The sequence below is a fragment of the Lissotriton helveticus genome, chromosome 5_2 (genome assembly GCF_964261635.1).
Source record: "Lissotriton helveticus chromosome 5_2, aLisHel1.1, whole genome shotgun sequence".
NCBI lineage: Eukaryota > Metazoa > Chordata > Amphibia > Caudata > Salamandridae > Lissotriton > Lissotriton helveticus.
Genome location: NC_136066.1, coordinates 4,690,906 through 4,706,999, shown reverse-complemented (window position 1 = coordinate 4,706,999; position 16,094 = coordinate 4,690,906). Strand labels below are relative to the sequence as shown.

At 49.2% G+C, this 16,094-nt stretch overlaps 1 protein-coding gene across 7 annotated transcripts in view; it reads left to right on the top strand.

Moving 5' to 3' along the window:
- ODF2 (outer dense fiber of sperm tails 2) overlaps nucleotides 1–16,094 on the top strand; it is a 306,180-nt gene that overhangs the window by 57,841 nt on the left and 232,245 nt on the right. For 3 of the 7 annotated variants that reach the window (XM_078646611.1, XM_078646608.1, XM_078646610.1), the window contains exons 3-7: nucleotides 681–797; nucleotides 4,203–4,331; nucleotides 7,613–7,759; nucleotides 9,372–9,527; nucleotides 10,668–10,823. In XM_078646611.1, the coding sequence (XP_078502737.1) occupies nucleotides 681–797; nucleotides 4,203–4,331; nucleotides 7,613–7,759; nucleotides 9,372–9,527; nucleotides 10,668–10,823 (705 nt within the window). Of the gene's footprint in view, nucleotides 1–680; nucleotides 798–4,202; nucleotides 4,332–7,612; nucleotides 7,760–9,371; nucleotides 9,528–10,667; nucleotides 10,828–16,094 lie in introns of all 7 variants that reach the window. The other 4 variants (XM_078646609.1, XM_078646612.1, XM_078646614.1 and 1 more) reach the window with 4 other exon arrangements.

The window sequence follows — 16,094 nt, the reverse complement described above, 5'->3', positions numbered from 1 at the left end:
TACAGGTACTTACTCTGTTCTTATGCAGATTGTGTTTTGGAGTTCAGTATTGTCAATAGGCTCCTTATGTGTGTGTAAGGCATATTGGGGTACAGCAATGCTCTGTTTATATGTGGATGGGGTGTGTCGAGGTGCAGCATTAGGTATGTCCTGTGTATGCATGACTGATGTGTGTTTAAATTTAGAATTTGTTGTGTTCTGTGGATGAATTGTGTAAAGGTGGGACCCGTTCTGCCCTATGTATGTGTGAGCGAGGTGTTCTCAGGTGTGGCAGTGCTCAAGGTCTGTGTATAATCGGGTGAATCATGTTGGGGGGTGTGGCACTAGTTTTAGCCCTTGTACTTGTAGATGAACCGTGTTACAGAGGGTCACTGATCTGCCCTGTGCATGTCCAATGAGGTGAGTTGGGTTGGGTACTGGTCATTATCCCTTCATGTGTGTATGCGGTTTGTTGATGTGTGGGCACTGCTCCTGCACTGTATGTGTGAGTGACTTGTGTTCAGGTGTGGCAGTTATTGAGGTCTGTGTGTATGTTGGTGCAGTGTATTGTGGTGGGGCTCTTGTCCTGTATCCATACTTACAAATGTTGGGCTGTCTCTTTAGCTGGATGAAGCAGGTTGGAAGTTTCATTGGAAGTCAGCGTCCTTGACTAATGTATCTTTCTTTTCTTTCCCTGTCAGATAAAAGATATGAAGAACTGCTCTCCGACGCCACCCTTGCACGTTCATGTGGATGAAAGCACCCCTGTGCACGTCTATGTTAAAAAGAGCCAGAAGGTTTCACCCCCAAGAGTTCAGGTACAAGGATGCTGTCCATCCTCTAGCACTGTAGCACCAAGCAGGGCCTTAAGAAGGTGTGGGGGCTGACTCTTTGTCCACTGTGTGTTAATAAATCAAGGTGTGAACGTCTCTCCTCCGTAGGGGAGGCCAGCAGTCCATGCTGTCCATCCTCTAGCACCAAGCAGGACCTTAAGAAGGTGTGGGGGGGACTCTTATTCCACTGTGTGTTAATAAATCAAGGTGTGAACGTCTCTCCTCCGTAGGGGAGGCCGGCAATCCATGCTGTCCATCCTCTATCACTATAGCAGGGCCTTAAGAAGGTGTGGGGGCGACTCTTATTCCACTGTGTGTCTGTTGATAAATCAAGGCGTGAACGTCTCTCCTCCGTAGGGGAGGCCAGCAATCCATGCTGTCCATCGTTTAGCACCAAGCAGTACCTTAAGAAGGTGTGGGGGGGACTCTTATTCCACTGTGTGTTAATAAATCAAGGTGTGAACGTCTCTCCTCCGTAGGGGAGGCCGGCAATCCATGCTGTCCATCCTCTATCACTATAGCAGGGCCTTAAGAAGGTGTGGGGGCGACTCTTATTCCACTGTGTGTCTGTTGATAAATCAAGGCGTGAACGTCTCTCCTCCGTAGGGGAGGCCAGCAATCCATGCTGTCCATCGTTTAGCACCAAGCAGTACCTTAAGAAGGTGTGGGGGGGACTCTTATTCCACTGTGTGTTAATAAATCAAGGTGTGAACGTCTCTCCTCCGTAGGGGAGGCCGGCAATCCATGCTGTCCATCCTCTATCACTATAGCAGGGCCTTAAGAAGGTGTGGGGGCGACTCTTATTCCACTGTGTGTCTGTTGATAAATCAAGGCGTGAACGTCTCTCCTCCGTAGGGGAGGCCAGCAATCCATGCTGTCCATCCTCTAGCACCAAGCAGGACCTTAAGAAGGTGTGGGGGCGACTCTTATTCCACTGTGTGTTAATAAATCAAGGTGTGAACGTCTCTCCTCCGTAGGGGAGGCCAGCAATCCATGCTGTCCATCGTTTAGCACCAAGCAGTACCTTAAGAAGGTGTGGGGGGGACTCTTATTCCACTGTGTGTCTGTTGATAAATCAAGGCGTGAACGTCTTCCCCTCATTTTGCTGCGTATTCTGCTCGCGCCTTGGAAGACGGGGTTGTCATGGTGGTGGACCCATCCCCCAAATCTCTCCCCTCCCCCACAGTGGTATCTGATGAAGGTGTGAGGGGCTCATCCTTATTCACTGAGTGTGAGATCAGTGAAGGTGTGGTGATCTGGACCTGGAAGTGCAGCGTGTTCTCTCACAGTCGATCATGATATGGGGTTGGGCCCTTGGAAAGAGGGGAAAAGGCTTGGATGCAGAAACCATGTATACAATGGGAAAACATGGCCTAGCCCGCTAACTTAAAACATTTCTAGACTCGAGGATAAAATTGCATCGGTCAGTCACTGCAAATATATTTCATAACAACATTCAATGCGCACACTTTCTTCCTTTTTCTATACTTCGGTTTGTGGAAACCATAGACCAGAGCACAGTTTCTGAATGTCCTTCCATTTCTTGACAAAGATTTCAAGACTTGCCCCATATCAAACACGAGATAATGTGCTTGAACCCATGTGAGTGCTTGTGAATGTAACCCAAGAAGGTGACAACATCTTGACAATTATGAATTCTTAAATTACAATGAAAACAGAAAACACAGTAAGTTGGAACACCAGTCCAGGTAGTGCAATTTGCACACATAGTAAGAAAAAACTGCTGCATCAATAACTAAACTAGTATAAATGTACAAAAGGGGCAACATCTATGTCAGAAAGGAAATGACAACAGGCCCCTGTCCCCGTGCATATCCACATCCCCAGGGTTAGCTTGAGCTGATACACTCAACATTACAAGAGCTACCGCCCCATCCCGTACCCCAAGTCGCCTGATATGCATGAACACCAGACTATGTTAGGACCTACACCCAAAGTAAACTGTTGACGTACACGTACGGTATATTAGGGGCAGTTGTTAACGTTAATAATAAGGTTTATTGTGATCTATTTGCACAATCAATGTCACCGTCAGTTCCTGTCGGGACATTAATGTTGCACTACTTCGTTATTGTACAAATAATGTTGTCGATATATCCTTTTCCATATCAACGCTCTGTTAGCAATTGCATGACAGAATGTTTGCACAATTTATACTGTAGAGAATTGATATACAAACTCATGAAGAATCAATAAGCAGTATTTAAAAATAAAAATATACAAGCGATCTCGGCGAGAAAGAGAAGAAGAGCCCAGCTGCTCAGTTCGCTTGCCCTTCACCAGAGTATTTTAAAACAATTTGAAGTCCAAGTTTCTTTGCTCAAATGCTGTCGACGTGTTTGGACCTCTGACCTCTGGAGTTCTCCTCAGGGCATGGAATCATGGGATGGTGTGGTGGTCTTAGTTTCTGGAAACCCACATGCAGGGTATCGATTGCTGAGATTGCCTGGTAATAACTTCACAAACTCTGAGCAAACGGGGTTGACCCTCACTTGTTGTTTCTTTTGTTTTCACGGCGATGTCCTGCTCCGTCATACGGCATTCCAGATAAAATTCCTTTAGAAGCACAGCACTGTGTCTTTGAGTTTCCTCACAGTCTCATATGACTGCATGAGGGGCTTATCCCTTCTTTATATCCTACGGCAGTGCCACATGAAAGTGTGATGGACTGGCTCTCACTGCTGTTCATGTGTCAGGGACAGATGTAGGTAAGAAGATGTGAAGGGCTGGCCGGTGCTCTGCTGGGTGTTGTCCTGCAATAATCTATGACACTAGAAAACCTTTCTTTTTTTCAATAAATGTATCAAAATCGTTTATATGTCGTAGAATAGTATGTATTTTTAATTTTGATGAATTGATATCTATGGGGCAGATGACCTAGGCATTCTAAATAAGCAAGGACATTTGACTACGATTTTAGGATGTTAGTCTTACCATTATTGTTTTAATTGTATTTTAATACCTGCCCGAAAGGATATTCAGCTTGGTAGTGTCCTTTGATTATCTAGTTGAATAATGATTAGTCTGCATTAGATTCCTCCAGTGTTTCAAAATATCAATTTAACTTGCCATTTAAAATAAGATTATATTAAAGTAAACCTTTTTTTAGACCCGTTTTAATATTTTAATTTTGAAGCATTGTAATCTGTGTGTGAATTGTGATATATTCTAATGATTTTTTTCAATTGAGCTATAGAGCATATTATGATTTTTAGGATCAGTCAATGAACTTACTTTCAATGAACTTGGTGAACGACATCTTATCATTGCTGTGTATCTGGTACTGCTGTGGTGTATTGAGATAGTTGTGATAAAGATCTTCCACAATAGAATACAAATGTGTTTTCCTTTTTCTCTTCACATTTTTAGATCCGGCCATCCATAAGTAAAATGAAAGGGGAGGTTGGGAACCTGCGGCGCACTGTCAATGTTAAGACCAAGGCCCCCTGGATCCCTCCAGGAAAAACATCGCAACCACCAAAGGATTTTAAGTGGGAGGTACGTGACACTTCGCTCCGCCCACGCACACTCTGACACTCTTGTCTCTTTCACCTGTACGTGACGCACCGCTCCGCACACTCTGACACTCTTGTCTCTTTCACCTGTACGTGACACTTCGCTCCGCCCACGCACACTCTGACACTCTTGTCTCTTTCACCTGTACGTGACGCACCGCTCCACACACTCTGACACTCTTGTCTCTTTCACCTGTACGTGACACTCCGCTCCGCACACCCTGACACTCTTGTCTCTTTCACCTGTACGTGACACTCCGCAAACTCTGACACTCTTGTCTCTTTCACCTGTACGTGACGCACCGCTCCGCACACTCTGACACTCTTGTCTCTTTCACCTGTACGTGACACTTCGCTCCGCCCACGCACACTCTGACACTCTTGTCTCTTTCACCTGTACGTGACGCACCGCTCCACACACTCTGACACTCTTGTCTCTTTCACCTGTACGTGACTCTCCGCTCCGCACACTCTGACACTCTTGTCTCTTTCACCTGTACGTGACACTCCGCTCCGCACACCCTGACACTCTTGTCTCTTTCACCTGTACGTGACACTCCGCACACCCTGACACTCTTGTCTCTTTCACCTGTACGTGACACTCCGCAAACTCTGACACTCTTGTCTCTTTCACCTGTACGTGACGCACCGCTCCGCACACTCTGACACTCTTGTCTCTTTCACCTGTACGTGACACTTCGCTCCGCCCACGCACACTCTGACACTCTTGTCTCTTTCACCTGTACGTGACGCACCGCTCCACACACTCTGACACTCTTGTCTCTTTCACCTGTACGTGACTCTCCGCTCCGCACACTCTGACACTCTTGTCTCTTTCACCTGTACGTGACACTCCGCTCCGCACACCCTGACACTCTTGTCTCTTTCACCTGTACGTGACACTCCGCAAACTCTGACACTCTTGTCTCTTTCACCTGTACGTGACGCACCCCTCTGCACACTCTGACACTCCTGTCTCTTTCACCTGTACGTGACGCACCGCTCCGCACACTCTTGACACTCTTGTCTCTTTCACCTGTACGTGACGCTCCGCTCCGCACACTCAAACTCTTCTGTCTGTGTCACCTGTATGTGTCACTCCCAGTTTCACACATCCTCAGGGGTGGCTGTCTGATGGATGTCCACAACTGTCCTACCTCCTTCAGTGGGCTCGTGTGGAGCCGTGGCCAGTCCTTTTGGCAGAAGTGAAGTGAATCGGAGGACCCCAGGGAAGGTGTTCTCTTCCCGCTACTTGTTCCTGTTTTTTTTTTCTTCTTTCATGGTTTGCCTAATCCATGCAGTGAGTGCAGCTTCGATACAAACCTATGTGCTCTGCACTTCTGGTATGTATTTTCACACTAGCAGGTAGCACTGGGAGGACTATGTTTTGATTAGAGAGACCAAATGAGTGTTTATGGCTCCTAATCTCGAGGCCTTGGGCATGCTCAGGAAAGGGATTAGTACATCACTAACCCCTTGTCTTTTTTAATGTATAGAATGCAGCAAGCGATGCAGGTCGGAAGGGTTATCCATTTATCACTGAGAGGAAAGCCAAACCCAGTGAAGGAGTGGTCGCCTGCATTTAAAAATCATATTGACGCAAGCAGCGTTTGGGTTGCATTACTAGATCTATACATAAATGTTCAAATGGCTGTCTGCGAAAAACATGTTTTTTAGTTCAGGCAGGTGCACCTAAAACGCACCTAAAACGCCCCCATAGCCAGTAAATTCCATAATCCCAGAAGTACATCCTTCTTCCTTGTGTCTCTCAGCTGTGTCTATAGTAATTGGCAAGAAGGTTTTTGAATGTTCTCCATAGTGTCTAATTGATGCAGTTATTGTTGCCCTAACTAGGCCCGAGATGAACTCCCAGCTGTAAGCTTCACCGTCTGCATCCGAGGGCGAGCTGCTACTCTTTAGAGTCCACACTGAAGGGAAGGGAGAATCACCAGGAATCATTCACAACAGAGTTGGCCTCCTCTTAACTCTGATGCAGCGCGGGGAAGACTCTGGATCTAATTTAGTTTTTACTTTTTTTCTCCAGACGGTGATGGTGACTAGATCTGGATCTGAGCCCCCTCTGACCATCTGTGCAGAGAGGGTCAAACTCTGGATCCAGCCCCCTCTGACCATCCGTGCAGAGAGGGTCAAACTCTGGATCCAGCCCCCTCTGACCATCCGTGCAGAGAGGGTCAAACTCTGGATCCAGCCCCCTCTGACCATCCGTGCAGAGAGGGTCAAACTCTGGATCCAGCCCCCTCTGACCATCCGTGCAGAGAGGGTCAAACTCTGGATCCAGCCCCCTCTGACCATCTGTGCAGAGAGGGTCAAACTCTGGATCCAGCCCCCTCTGACCATCTGTGCAGAGAGGGTCAAACTCTGGATCCAGCCCCCTCTGACCATCCGTGCAGAGAGGGTCAAACTCTGGATCCAGCCCCCTCTGACCATCTGTGCAGAGAGGGTCAAACTCTGGATCCGAGACCCCTCCTCCCTCCTCCCATCCATGCAGAGAGGGTCAAACTCTGGATCCGAGACCCCTCCTCCCTCCTCCCATCCATGCATAGAGGGTCAAACTCTGGATCCAGCCCCCTCTGCAGAGAGGGTCAAACTCTGGATCCGAGACCCCTCCTCCCTCCGCCCATCCATGCAGAGAGGGTCCAACTCTGGATCCAGCCCCCTCTGTCTCTAACCATCCATGCAGAGAGGGTGAAACTCTGGGTCTGAGCCCCCTGCTCCCTCTGACCATCCCTGCAGAGACGGTTGCTATTGTTTTCTCTTATTATTTTAGCACCATTTCATATTTTTGTAGGTTCCAAATTTGGTTCATAAAAAGCCTTCAGTAATCTGCTTGCCGCTGGTGGTGGTGTGGGTTGCAGTGTGCCATGCTCTTCCCTTGTACACGGCTGTGTTTGTATGGCTGTGTTATATGTTCAGTGCCTTTTACTGGTGGCGCTCTGGATGTACGTGCAGGAGGCAGATCCTACTGTGGCCGCCTGGTACAACAAGTTGTCTTCTATGCTCGCACAGTTCTCTCTCTTTTGTAGACACAGAGTGATTATGTCCTGTTTAAATTAGATTTGGTGGGTGCAACGTTACTCGAAAGGGTTTGGAAATTCTCTGTATCGCCATAAATGATGGACTACACGCTGTGTAATAGCGGGCCCTGTCGCAGGGTTTATGAAATGATAGCAAAGGTGAGCTTCATGGCAGTAGGGCTAGTAATGGTACAACGTTTATCACCGTGCTTTATCTTTGAATATGCAGGAACCGCAACCAATTCCGAAGATCCAATTTAAGCCTTCTGCCGCCCCAAGTGCCTTGCCAACACCCAGCCGTCTGCCAAGCAAGTCTAAGGTGCCCCAAGCAGCAGATAGATCACTCAGCAGCACCAGTGCAGGTTCTACCGTGCCAGTAAGTGAGAGCAGGACTTCTTTACTTCCATCAGTGTCACAAGCGTAAGTGAGGGCAGGGACTCGTTCACTTCCATCAGCACCGGCAGGGGACGTTCTACCTGGTCAGTAGGTGAGAGCAGGACTTCTTTATTACCTTACGACCACACCACGTATTTCCATAAAATAATGCTTGTTAATTTACATTCGCAAGTATTATTCATTGGACATAGGTGATTGTAGGGTTGATTGACTAGTATTACCAGACTAATTGAAGGCTGCTCTCTTTGATATAGTTTGAGTCGGGGGAACACTAGTGGCGTAACGAAACTTTAGGGGGCCCCCCTGCCAGGTACATGAAGGGCCCCCCTCCAGACTCTCCTGCTGAAGTGCTGTGCTGAGGTGGCCCCCGCACCGCAGGTGCTGCAGGGGCCTGTGTTACCCCCCACCCTGGGGAAGATGGGTAGAATCTTATTTGGAATCCTTCTCTCTCCCTCATTCTTTATGATCTTCTTTATTTCCATTAGCATCACAAGGGCACAGATTCTTTCTGCGTTGCCCCGTGCATCAGAGTTAGACTAGTGCCTTTAGTCTCTTTCTCAGTTGTTGGGTAATACTGCATAGTTTGAATTAATAAGCAGAAGTTTTTCTACCACTTAATGTGTCCTCTGGGAAAGGTCCAGTGGAACACCGCTCCATCTGGCGTCTTACTCCATGCTAGTTTCATCTCCTTGTTATTGCATGCTGGTGGACTCCATGGATTGTCCGTTGCCTCACCCTGGAGTGACAGACTGCTTGGACGATGAGTTGTTTCTCAGCTACACTCTCCTTTGGTCTTCACCGTGCTGTGCACCGCTAAGAACTAAGGCTAGGCTCTGGTTGCTTTCTGGTTTATGGCTGCGTCTGGAATCTGATGCCAGGTGTGGATGTAAAGCTCCATGACTAAAGAGGGGGCATGGGTGGGTCATGTATGTGTGATCAAGGGTTTTAATCACTCCTCGCCTTTCTCAGTAATGACTCGCACCAAAGCTAAAGACCCTTCATTTAATCCGGGAAGGACAGTCCTTGCCAATACCCCATGTTTCAAAAGGTACTTTTGTTTTTTTCTTCTAAGTGGGGATGAATGCTCTCACACACACTTCACTGCTTCATCCGTTGGCCCCTCCTCTCGTGGCACGCAAGACTGAAGCGGACCTATTTTTTTGGTAGCCTTTTTCTCACTGAAACCCACCTCAAGACGAATCTATTAGCTGTTTATTTGGAACTTCAGAGCTTTTATTTAAAATCGACTTTTGGTGGATAAATGTCCTTTGATTCTGTCCCTCAGTTATTTGCAAAGTTAAAAAACCAGAGGGTGTTTTTAGACCCCGTTTGTCTGTTAAGATAGTTGACTTGTTTCGGCCGCTCTTACCTATAAAAGATCTCTTGGCCTTCTGCTGGACCATGGATCAAGCATGGCACCAAGTGCACATCTGGCCCGAGAGCAGCATGAGGTATGAGTGACCTAGAGAAGGGCTCTTGTTGACTAATACAATTATTGGCTAGTAATCTAAACCATAGAGTGGTAGATTTATATTTGAGTAAGAGCAACTTGGCAAAAATGTTTTGGAATGAAACTGTCTTTGGGTACACAGGAGCAGCAGCCCGCAGTGAGAGACGGAAAGCAGGAGTCTCCCGACCCAGTTGTTTTGGCGCCACTCTCAAGTCTACCACGCAAGATATCAGAGTCCAGCCTGTCGACTGCAGCAGATAGACAGAGCAGTGCCATGTGGGCAGATTCTACCGGGGCAGTAAGTGAGAACAGGGCATTGTTTACGTCCGAGCTGTACAGCCCGTGCAGGTCCTACCTTGTAAGTGAGAACAGGGCATTGTTTACGTCCGAGCTGTACAGCCCGTGCTGGTCCTACCTTGTAAGTGAGAACAGGGCATTGTTTACGTCCGAGCTGTACAGCCCGTGCAGGTCCTACCTTGTAAGTGAGAACAGGGCATTGTTTACGTCCGAGCTGTACAGCCCGTGCAGGTCCTACCTTGTAAGTGAGAACAGGGCATTGTTTACGTCCGAGCTGTACAGCCCGTGCAGGTCCTACCTTGTAAGTGAGAACAGGGCATTGTTTACGTCCGAGCTGTACAGCCCGTGCAGGTCCTACCTTGTAAGTGAGAACAGGGCATTGTTTACGTCCGAGCTGTACAGCCCGTGCAGGTCCTACCTTGTAAGTGAGAACAGGGCATTGTTAACGTCCGAGCTGTACAGCCCGTGCAGGTCCTACCTTGTAAGTGAGAACAGGTACTCATTTACTTCCAGGCAAGACCATGAGTAGTGATTCTATCTTCACTGTGAATGAGAGCAGGTCTTTAAGTTCTCGCAGTCCCCCAAGGGTCGATTGTCTTGGCCACAAATAAGGACAACGCCTCGTTTATGTCCAAGACTCAATGCAAGTACAAACGGTACTTTGGCAGTGATTGAGAGATGGGTATGTTTACATCTAGTTTGGCACCTTCCAGAGCTATTGGATCTTAATCTACGATACCGTGAGTCCTTTCAGCCTGTAAAACCATGCCTTGCGTGATACACTTGTTGTGCCACGAGCCATATGAGACATAAAGGATCACATGCCCCTTCTGTCTCAGACTTGATGGGCCAAGCGTGCCGTCCATCTCTGCGACCTCATGTTCCAGGGGCAGATTGCATTCAATGCCAGTGCCTCTGTCTCTGTTGGACCATGTTACGATTCCTCGCCTGGTTGTGTGTCAGCAGCTGGCACAATCAGGGCTAGACCCTTTTGAGGCACTGGCAGAAGGCCACTACCAGGACTGGCTGTGAGATCTGAACATGGGTTAGATTATGTCGTCAGAGTAGGAGAAAAGAAGCAGAAACCTTTAGGGTACCCCGCAGCAGAGGGCTAGTAATGAAATTGTTTTTGAATACACAGGAACAGCAGTCAGCGATGAACGGTCATATCCTGGCATCTACCGCCCCAGAGGACTTGGCACCTCGCACAAGTTTGTCAAGCTGGTCGTGCGAATCCTGGTTGTCCAGCGCAGCAGATAGAACATGCAGTGACATATGTGCAGGCTCTACCTTGGCAGTAAGTGAGAACAGGGCCTCGTTTGTACCTATTAATTCCACCAGGCAGATACTATCTTCTCAGTGACATCAGGGCATCATTTGCACCACTGGTACCACAGGTGCAGAGTTGACCTCTGCAGTCGGTGCGAACAAGGGCCTTGTTTTCTTCCAAGCAGTTCTGTGTGTGCAGTTTCTTTCTTGGGCTTACATGAGAGCAGGGCCCCTTTTTGTAGCAGGAATCTGTTATGGATTGACATGCTGTATGTTATTTTGGCATCTAGAAGTTGGATCCAGAAAAAGTATTTTGGAGACAGGAGGAGCCTTTATTTTTAGTGTCGACCAGAGGGGAATTCAGAGTGATAACTTTAACCAGAAGCACACATTCTATTTGTCATCACCTAATTCAGAAGAATGCACGCAGTAGGATATTAAACATTAATTGTTAGCATCAAAACAAAATGCAACCGACTGAATCTAGCAAAATGTGACCACTTGGAACTGATACTAAAGAGGAACAGATCAATTTGAAGGCTCACAGCCTTTTCATATTTAACATAGACATTAATCATAGGGGCGCCCAGATTGTTCGTAATGAGATCTGTGCTCCTCTTCCCTCTTCTTGGGGGGGTTCTTTCTTTATGTTGATCAACAAAACTCCTTTCAGGCTCTGCCATTAGCATCAACACCTGTCGGCATATCAGCAAACAGGGTGTCATTTATGTTTCCCACTACATAAGAACAATACTAAGTGGCCGGCTGCCTGGCTTGGAGTCCTAAAAGCTTAGCCTGCTGGCTATTGCAATCTGACACCAATGTTGTACAGGTCTCTGAAACGGGACTTGGGTTTTGGCATGCATGATGCTTCCAAAGTTGAGTGCATTGAGTCGTACAGGTGGAATAGGCCTCTTAGAAGAGGAACAGGAAAATGTGTCTGAGGTTATGCAAATAGATATGGCCTTGCCAGAGTATCATATGCCTTTCCCAGGTCCAGGACCAGGCACGCGGCCTGGGGGTATCGACTCTGGACCTGATCCTGAACATGGAACAACCGCCGGATATTATGGGAGGTACATCTTCCCGATACAAACCCACATTGGTCTCGGTGCACTAGGGTTGGGAGCATTGTGGCATAGCGCTCTCCCAATATCTTGCCAAATATTTTATAGTCTGCAGACAATAGAGCGATAGGATGATAATATCCTAGGTGGCAAGGGTCATGGTCCGGTTTTCAGAAGGATACTATCAATGATTCTCGGAGGGAATATATTTCTGCCAGCCGTAGTGCCAGCATTGTGGAGAACGTATGATCAAATTCTAATGGCAGGCCATCGAGACCTGGGCCTTTATTTTTGGCCAGATTTTGTATTGCTTGTGTCGCGTTCGCTGGCGTGATTTTTGCATCAAGAGTATCTCTGTAAGCTGCCTAATGCACGACAGTGAGTGAGTAGTTAGGAACTTCTCCATCGCCACGGGGTCTGTTTGGCTATGGGCTGTGTTTAGTCTCGCGTACTACTGCTGAATGCTTGTGTAATGTCCGTTTGGTATCGGGCTGTCGTACCACTGATAGTGTTCACCTCGGATATAGGGTGAGGGATAGTGTCTTGCCGAACCAGCCATGCCAATAGTGTGCCTGCTCTGTCCCCCTCTCTGTGTGCCCTGGCAGCATGTGCTCTGAAGTTGTATCATCTGAGATCCGCTAGCACTTCCTCATATGTGGTTTTTGTGTCCGCTACCAGAGCCAGTGACTCTTCATTTTTGTCCGTCGCTCGTGTCAGTGTAGCCAGCTTTTGCTCCTCGTCTAATACACGCCGTTCCAGGGTTTTGCGGACACCGGAGATGTTCCTGATACATGTACTTCTAATCACTACTTTAAACGCATCCCTTTCTATTGCTCTTGTGGTTGCCGATTTAGCGTTGTCATAAAAATAATTCTGGATGTGCGTTTTATGTTCCAGTCGCGCAGTAGATGCCAAGTGGGGACTGGGGGTAGCGGTGGTTCCCAAGTCAAAGAGAGTGTATGTGCATCATGATCGGATAGGACTTGCCCTAGATACTCCGTGATTTGAATCGTGGGGATTATGTGTAAGGAGCATAGGAATCGATCAGGATGAACTCTGAGATTATGCGGAATAGAATGAAAGGAGTATATTCTGGTCTTGGGACGTTTGCTGCGCCGTACGTCTACCGGACACCAGTGGCGAGCCCAGGCGTTAAAGCGATTCGTCTGTGTTATGGCCGGAGATGCTGGGTGTGGAGGTGCGACCTTGTCTAGAGAGAGGTCCTGCACACAATTATAGTCTCCTCCAATATCCAGGGTGTTGCTGTATATTGAGAAAGAGTGCGGGATAGAGAGTCCCAATATTTCCCCTGTTCTGTGTTTGGCGCATAGATGCTGCCTAATACGATCGGCCTGTCATCCAGACGTCTATCCAGGAGAGCGTAGCGACCTTCCTTGTCTACTGCTCTGCACAGCTCCTGGAACGAGACCCCGGCCGAAACTAGAGAAGTGCCCCCGTGCGAAAGCTGAGCATGTGGTTACCCAGAATGTGCCTCGCCATCGGCTCATAGTTTGTTGAGTTCTCCCATTCTTAGATGCATTTCTTGAAGAAACGCTATCTGCGCTTTCTGCCGCTTTATGTATGCATATACCGCGTATCTCTTGCGAGCAGTGTGCATGCTTAATACATTGAGTGTAATGATGTTATCGTTGTGTATCATTGGGTAATTTGAGGGTTGCTACCTGGGAGCTGCGGGGCAGATTGTGTATGCATTTTTCTTCGACCGACCGTAGTGCCGTTTATGTACTGATTATGCTCATGCATCTGCAGATGTATATTCAGTGCTTGGGGAGTCGTTGAAAGTATGGATAATAACTGGAAAGGGAGAAACTCCCTGTAAGAAATGGGGTTACCAAATCTCCAGGGGGGTAGCACGGAACCAAGCGGGCAGGCCAAACTTCGGAGGACATGTGAAGCACTCACGCAGTACCCACAGACGACACACCAGGCACACCACAAAAGAGGCAGGACACCAGTTTGAGTTGGAAAAACAATAAGTACTTTAGTATCTCCAACCTGCAAGGCACAAATGCATCAACAGAGGTATCACAACACGGCGCCAACTGGCACCAGAGCCAAGTGTATCAGGGGGGATTATTTACATGGGAAGTAAGGGCTGAGTCTGTAAGTCCATGGCTGAAATAAAGAAGAATGTTTAAATTGTCATTAAACCTGGGGTCACAATGGCGGGGCCAACTCAGGCTCTCATCCTTAGCAGTTTAACTCCAACCCGACCCCTGTAAAGGAAAACTTCATGGCATCACAGCAAATCCCAACAGACAGGAACACCTGTAATAAATCAGCAATGGGATATAACCAGGGGCCTGGAATGACACGTCAGGCCAGCACCGGGGCAGGACACCTGCAGTAAAAGGGCACATCAACATTAGATATTGGTCTCATCACCTTAGGCCAGGGAGATGACCATCTCATCAGGGTAGTAGGCACCTTGTATGCAATAGAACCTTAGGCATACACATTACGCTGACACATACACATTACGGTGACCACTGCGCCTTCCGGCCGGGTCACCCCCAAGCTCCTGTGCCTGTGCCTGCTCCCGCAGCCCCAGACACCCGAGGGCCGCCGAGCCCACACCAGCCTCCCGCAGCCCCAGCCACCCGAGGGCCGCCAAGCCCGCTCCAGGAAGCAGCTCAAGACCTGGCTGTTCGAGCAGTAGCGGAACCCCCCCTCCCCAAGCGCCTTGAGACCCTCCGGGTGAGTAGTGCGCTATACAAATGCTATGATTGATTGATTGATTGACGCTGTGACATTAGGCATTTAACCATAAGCACATCAACACTGGCGCATTATTCCTGAGCAATACCCTGGGCATCCAACACATTGCGTACCTCACCAGTGCGTACATTAGGCTCACTTAGGCAGGTAAATAACATCCGCAGGGGCCCACAACCTTATTTGTATAACAGCCTGGGGTCAGCGTAGGATCACCTAACAGGCGTGAAACATCAAAATACATTGGCATCAGTAACGGTAGTAACTGGTCACAACCAATCAAACATTTCCCATAACCTGGTCACTGTGCAGGAATCAATATTTCATTAGGGCAAACCTAAATATCTCCTAAGGCGAATAACACTTCCTCAGAGGGTCATACCCATTCCATCAAAGGGACAAACAAAGGTTCCTTAGTCAGCAATAACTTCTCAGTTGGCCAGAATAACCAGGGGCATTAACACTAGGCCAATATACACCCTAGCATGACTTCCTGGGACAAACACAATATGTCAAGAATCACACCCCAGCTGGGGGTTACTCCTCCTTCAGCCCAGTCTGTAGGGGCTTAATTCAGGCTCTTGCCCAGTCCAGGACGTCTTAACGGGATTCTTAGGGCCAACAGGGCCCTTGCAACAGTCACCCCAGGGGAGGGGGCGAGCGGACACCGAGCCTGTGCCCCGACTCCCGACCTCTTCAGTGGCAGGTGTGCCCACTGCCAGACGGGGCACCTGTAAATCAAGGGCAGTCCCGGGGGCGGGCACCGGCATATGCCCCAGCTCGCCCTCTCCAGCCCTCCACACAGTTTGCATAAGGCCCCACTCACCGGGCTACTCCGGGGGTCCTCTTCCCCTGCAGGGCTCACTCTCTTTTCCGTGGAGGGGGCCAGGCACCGACCACGTGCCTCAAGGCCCTCCCCTCTGTACTCCTGCAGCCGGCAGCAACACACGGGGCACTCTTTTCCCGGCGGAGTCACCCGGGCCCCTCCTCCTCACGGGGGCCCGTGGGTCCAAAACGGCCTCTGGGCGGCCACGGTGGGCAAACGCGGGGGCCTGGCCCACGTGGGGGAAGCCCGCCTGGCTTTCCTCCCACCTCACACGGGGCTCCCTCGACCTCCCGGGAGCCCCGCAACGCCGTTGGGTCGCTTCTTTTGGGGAGGCGGGGCTGGCACCGACAGTGTGCCCCGGCCCCGCCTATTCCACCGGCCCCTCACTCAGGGGCACAGACCGGCGGGGTGGGCTCCCGCTCCGGTCGCTTCCAATCGGGGGCTCCCCCTTGACCATGGGGGCCCCTCACCGGCACTTCACCTGGGTCCCCCTCCCTCACGGGGACCCAGGGCTTCGGGTCGACTACTCTTCTCTGGCTGCCGGCCGGCAGCCTTTCCGTGCGCGGCGTTGGCGGGGGCGGGCCGATGACGCGGCCGGGGCGCCCCCGTCACGTGATGGGGATGAGGAAGGCTTCAGGGCCTAGAGCGGCCCTCTCTTCACTTCGGCGGC